The sequence below is a fragment of the Epinephelus moara genome, chromosome 18 (genome assembly GCF_006386435.1).
Source record: "Epinephelus moara isolate mb chromosome 18, YSFRI_EMoa_1.0, whole genome shotgun sequence".
Taxonomy (NCBI): Eukaryota; Metazoa; Chordata; class Actinopteri; order Perciformes; family Serranidae; genus Epinephelus; species Epinephelus moara.
Genome location: NC_065523.1, coordinates 9923882 through 9930129, shown reverse-complemented (window position 1 = coordinate 9930129; position 6248 = coordinate 9923882). Strand labels below are relative to the sequence as shown.

General features: G+C 37.8%; 1 protein-coding gene across 1 annotated transcript in view; it reads right to left on the bottom strand.

Moving 5' to 3' along the window:
• c18h16orf89 (chromosome 18 C16orf89 homolog) overlaps nucleotides 1-6248 on the bottom strand; it is a 19655-nt gene that overhangs the window by 5093 nt on the left and 8314 nt on the right. Inside the window, exons 4-5 of the mRNA XM_050069573.1 lie at nucleotides 3676-3793; nucleotides 722-884 (exon numbers count right to left, since the gene is read on the bottom strand). Coding sequence (XP_049925530.1) covers nucleotides 722-884; nucleotides 3676-3793 — 281 coding nt within the window. The remainder of the gene's footprint in view (nucleotides 1-721; nucleotides 885-3675; nucleotides 3794-6248) is intronic.

Below are 6248 nucleotides of genomic sequence, written 5' to 3'. Positions count from 1 at the left end.
TACAGTTCCATTAAGGGGGCTGTCCAAGCAATTTGACATATTTGAGCATTTAATATAAAATAGTAACGCTATAGTTACTTTTCCAGGTAATTAATTACTTTTACAGTGCAGTAACCCAGTTACTAACTCAGTTACTTTTTGGGGAAAGTAACTAGTAACTATAACTAATTACTTTTTTAAAGTAACGTTCCCAACACTGATCAGTTCATACTTTCACTCATGCTTTAATCAACAATGCCAAATATTCTCTGCTTCCAGCATCTCTAATGGGATAATTTCCTGCTTTTCTCTGTGTTGTATCACAGAAAACTGAAAATCTTTTGGGTTTTGGACTGTTGGTAGGACAAAACAAGACATTTGAAGACTTCATCTTTGGCTCTAAGAAATTTGCATTCAGCATTTTTTCGAAATTTTTTGGCATTTAATCAACAAAGCAATTAATTGATCAAGACTATAACTGAAGAATTAATGGACAGTCAGAATAATATTTAGTTACAGCCCTATCTGATTAACAATAGTTATATGTACCAAGACATTGCTTTTAGATTTTCCAAAGGGTTTTATGAACCAACAGAGGTGGAAGTCTTTTTTAAACTTTTGTAAAGCATGAAAATTACCAGACATGTTATGCAAATATATGTATTTTGGAACCAATATAAATTATTAGATAAGATAGAAAAGAAGATAAAAGCCCTAAGAGAGAAACCTGTTTAAAACTCACTGTTTTCAATGAAGATGTCCACTGTCTGCTCGGTCAGACCGTCTCTGATGATGTCCTGGTTGGTCTTCATCATGTTGGAGCAAAAGATCTTCTCATAGCTGCGTTCAGTCATGTTGGCTCGGGTTGCTCGAGTGTCGCCTTTCAGCAGGTTGGTGCAGCCTCTCTGAGAGGGAAACACAAATCAGTCAGTGTCTCTGAAATTTAGTAGAGTCGAGGTTATAAAACAATGATTCTGCTTATTCCTGCTAATTTACTGATGTGTTTCAATCTTAGCATCTGCTGAGAATTCCGCGCATTGTGCAGGTATTTTCAGAGGTAACTACCGGTATGTATAAAAAGATGTTCCTCTCCTTTAGGGCACTGTTAGTTTGAATGTCCTTCACTTTGTTTTGTTGTCTGGCTAAAGGTACGTGGTGTGGTTCTTCACCACTTGCAGCCCTGCAGAGCATTTTTTTAAGAATGAGTCCCTTTATTAATGTTCTCATGCACCAGCATAAGGATGCTCTGATGTGATACACAGGCCTGCCAGTTTGATGCTATTCCACTAACTGATAGTTGGTGGCGATAACATGAAAAGGCAATGAAGAGGACTGTGAGCCAGCAAACCAAAAAATGCTCTATTACAAAAGTTGACATATTTCGCGCCAATGGTATGAAGTGGTATACACTTCCTGTCTCCTAAGAGGGCACAGCCGTCTCTCTCCCCCATCCCCTCTCTTTGTTTTGAAAGCACATTTAAAACAATACAACACTACATACAAGACAAATTTAATATTTGCTCCTCATTTTGCCATTTGTTTTTATCTACAAGCTAAATATGTGATATCAGCCGAGTACGAGATCATATCAGATCTCTCAAGAGTGTGTTGCTGAGACAGAGACATGTCTCCAACGAAGTTATTTTCTCCTGATATGTCTGTCTGAAAAATGCTGCTTTAGTTTCGGAATGTTTGGAAGATGTTTGGCTTGTAAAAAGAGTGCCCAGTATTTACTTCAGTGACTATGGGGTGAAATAAGTGGTCATAATCTGTGCTCACATGCACTTCATATTAGAGTCAATAAACTCAGGACCTGATGCTAGTCTCCTAAAGGGGCAGAGCAGTAATAAAACTCATGAGATACAGGAAAAGAATCTAGCATGGGCGTCTCATTTCCAAACCGTCTCTGAGCAAACACGGATGTGAACAATGTATGTTTAAGGAGCAAGTAAATGCATTCAGTGTGTTTTGGCCTCAAGGATTCACACAATGTCAACATAACTTTAACTTGCCAAAGAGTCCAATGCGGCCAACTGGATGACTTTGCACACCAAATAGTGAAGCACTTGTCAAGGCTAAGAGGTGACAGGTTGTAGGAGCAAGTTAAACAGTGAGCAACTTACTTCATGTTCAATGCTGCTACGATTCTCTGTAAAATCAGTGAGTACTTATTGTGACCATATTTAAAGATACTGAACATAGTGCACACTAATGTCAATCAGCAGCTGTAACAGACACTGTATTGGTGGAACCCTGTGGCTATGGCACTGCCAGAACTTTAGATTTGTAAATGTTTTGTAATGTAGGTGATAACTTCACCTGGTTCTACTTAGTTTAGTGTTGTGATGCCAAGATTACTACAGAGGAGTAGTAATGTATGGACCAATGCACTTGTAATGACAGTGAGTAGTAGACTGACTGAATGTGGAAAAACTGTGACATATTGTTGAAAAAGCACTTATTTTTCTTTTTTTTCTGACATCTCAGGCTGTTCATTTTCTGTTTTGTCAATGGATGGATGTTTTCAGAATGTACTTGTACTTCCTTACACTACTACTTCACTACTTCCTTACTGGTACAGCCCACTTAAGATCTTATTGGGCTGTATTTGGCCCATTATCTCTAAAATGAGTTTGACACCCCTGCTTTAAAGGAGCTATATGTAAGAAATCTAAAGCAAATAGTCATAAAATCCTCCTAATATGTCACAGAGACTAAGGAATAATGTTCATATAACATACTGATCTCACCGACAACAATAGTACAGCCAGAATATTCGCATTTAAAAAAAGATTCTGCGGTCCGCAAATCATGTTTATGTTTTGAATTTGTGTTTTGGTCTGTTGCGCCACGCATGAGTAGCCGGCTTCTCCTCAGCTGTATCCTGGCAGCAGCGTTAGCAGCAGAGAAGCCGGACTTGCTCGAACGGTCCACTGGAAAACCGAAGATCAAGGACGCGGCGACACGGCCCTGCCACGGCAGCCGCCCGTGGGCAAACAAATCAGTCTCCAGCGTGCCACTGTCCAGCAACCTCGAATCTGTAGGAGAGGGGTGGCGGACATGACTCGCAGCAGTATTCTGAATTTGAGTGCCGTAACCGTTTTGGCCACATTCTTACATACAGCGCCTTTTAACCGTTTTGGCCACATTCTTACATACAGCGCCTTTAACAGTTTACAAAAAAACTTTACAGGGTACCTTTAATCAGTGAGCTTTGGAAGTGTTGGTAGGTTAGTTGCTTCCAGTCTTTATGCTAAGCTTATCTAATCGCCTCCTAGCTCTGGTGCCATAGGCATTAGGCTGGCTCTCGGCAAAAAAAAATAAAAATGAAAAAGTGAATCTCTATCTAATAATCAAACAAATACTTTGACCCTTTTAACTCTGTTGTGGCTTAGAAGCTGGATTGTAGCAGTTTCATTTTTCCAGTGAGCAAAAAATCTTAATGCATAGGTAGATATATTTTCACTCAAACAGAATCTAAAGCATCACAGCATGATTAGTCAATATTAATACAAGCTTGTTCTTAAAGTTTTTAAGCACCTGCAAGAAAAGTTTCTCTCACTGAATATTTTAACATCCATGACATCATCATTTGTCTAGCCAAAAAATTATCTTATATATGTTTTCCTAAAGCTGTGGTTACAAATCCTTTTCAGTGATTGAATCATTTTGGGGTGAATCAGTTAAACATCTCACCATTTTTCCAATCATGAAGTAGAGCAGCTGGTGGGACAGAGAGTAGTGTGGACAGCCAAAGCGGGTCATGGTGTCCCGACATGGTTTGGTGACGATGCAGGGCGTCCCGTTCATTTTCCTGATCAGACAGACACACATCAGTTTGTCTAGGACTAAAACACAACCCCTCATGTGCTTTTCAGAGAATATTAAGTGTAAATCATAACATACTTGAAATACTGTTTTTGTAATGCTTCGCCTTGAGTGAATTTCTTAAAATTTGTCAAAACATCCACTTGGATTCAGAGAAGTGCTAAGGTTTTAGTGGTCAAAGGTCAAGGTCACTGTAACCTCTTAATGAATGCAATATCTCAAAAACAATGATACAGAATTTCTTCTAATTTGGCACAAATGTCCATTTAGATTCAACAATGAACTGATTACATTTTGGTGTCCGAAGGTCACTGTGACCTCACATCTCATTCTCGTGAATGTGATATCTCAATAAGGCCTTGAGAGAATTTCCTCAAATTTGGCACAAATATCCACACCGACCCAGCGATGAACTGATTCAAGGTTGGTGGTCAGATGTCACTATGACCTCACAAAACATGCTTCTGGCCGTAACTCAATTCATACGCTAGTTATGACAAAGTTTCACACAAATGTCTAATAAGATAAAATGATGAAGTGATGACATTTTATATCCAAAAGGTCAAAGGTCCTGAATTGGTGACACTAATCTTGGGTGCCTATCTTGAAACTGTGCTGACTGTATAGACCAAACTCTTTTGATTGTGGGACATTTACAGAAAAGTATAAGGAGTCAATGCCCAAACAATAGTAAATGCATAGTTTTCAACCAGTTACACGGCAAAATAATCTGTTTCTAGACCAAAAAAAGCCCAGTTGCCCTAGAAAATTCCTTTTCCCTTCAAATTACTACGCAACACTACTAAACAGTTTAATGTTTGACATTGCAGTGGTTTATTGGTGTGCTAACATACTACAAAAACTATTCCTCTTTCTTCCATCCTAGAAAAATTATTTGTTGCAAGGTTGGACAGTTTCATAGATAAACACAATTTATTAATATATAGCCAATATGGCTTTAGAAGCAACAGATCCACTTCACTGGCACTGATGGAAGTGGTAGAAGAATTAACAAACTCATTGGACAATAAACCGTACTCAGTAGGAGTGTTCATAGATCTAAAGAAAGCATTTGATACAATAAATCATGAAATTATATTACAAAAGTTGGAATGGTATGGTATTGGGGGGTGGGGCTTATTTGGGTAAAAAGCTATATTGAAAATAGACAACAATTTGTGCAGTTGGGTGAGTATAGGTCGGCATGCTTAGATATCACTTGTGGCGTCCCACAGGGATCAATACTTGGTCCAAAATTATTTATATTATACATAAACGATATAGTTAATGTCTGTAATATTCTTAAATTTGTCATTTTTGCTGATGACACTAATATGTTCTGTTCTGGCGAGCACTTACAACAGCTATTGGGGGATGTCACAACTGAACTAGGGAAACTGTAACTGTGGTTTGATAACAACAAACTTTCTCTGAATGTTAATAAGAATGTTAATATTTTATTTGGAAACAGACCAGTTCACCCTAACATACAGGTAGAAGTAAGTATAGACAGCTTTAGCCTTGAAAGAGTTTATGATTATACTTTTCTGGGAGTGAAAATAGATCACAAACTTAACTGGAAAACCCATATAGACCATGTCAGGTTGAAGATGGCAAGGAGTAGTGGCATTTTAGGTAAGATCAGACACATATTAAACCACAAAACATTGCACACACTGTACTGTACCCTCATTTTACCATACCTGACATATTGTGCTGAGATGTGGGGAAACACATACAAAAGCAACCTACAACCTATTATTACTATGCAGAAAAAGGCAATAAGAATTGTAAATAACGTAGGGTTCAACCATCACACCAATATACTGTTTTCTAAATTAAGGGTATTAAAGTTCCCTGACATAGTGGATCTTAAAACAGCACAGGTAGTATATAAAGCAAGAAATTATTTACTCCCTAGTAAACTACAAAAAATGATTGTTGGCAGAGATAGGCAATATGATTTAAGAGGTGAATTTATTTTCTGACAACCTAAAGTTCGTACAACACTTAAAAGTATGTGTATTTCCGTCATTGGGGTGAAGTTATGGAATAGTTTACAGGACAAACTGAAAAAAAAGTAAGAATATCTTTCAGTTTATAAAGAAGTTTAAATATATTCTACTTGAAAAGTATAGTAAAATTGGTGCACGATCGGATACATAATGTGTATTGTGACTCTTATCTATGTTTCATTTGTTAATTATTGACTATTCGTTTTCTTGATGGATACATTTCCGTTTTTTTTGTTTGTTTTTTTCTGTTGTTTTTTTCTCCTTGTTGGTGTTACCATTCTTGCAATCATTTATTGATGGGACGGATTAAAGGGCCAGTGTGTAAAATGGGTTGAAAACCGTTGAAAACAGTGACACCAGTGGTCAAATTCTAGATTGCAGGGCTCACTCGCTCACCCCTCCCGTCGGGTAAATGACGGTGGCCTC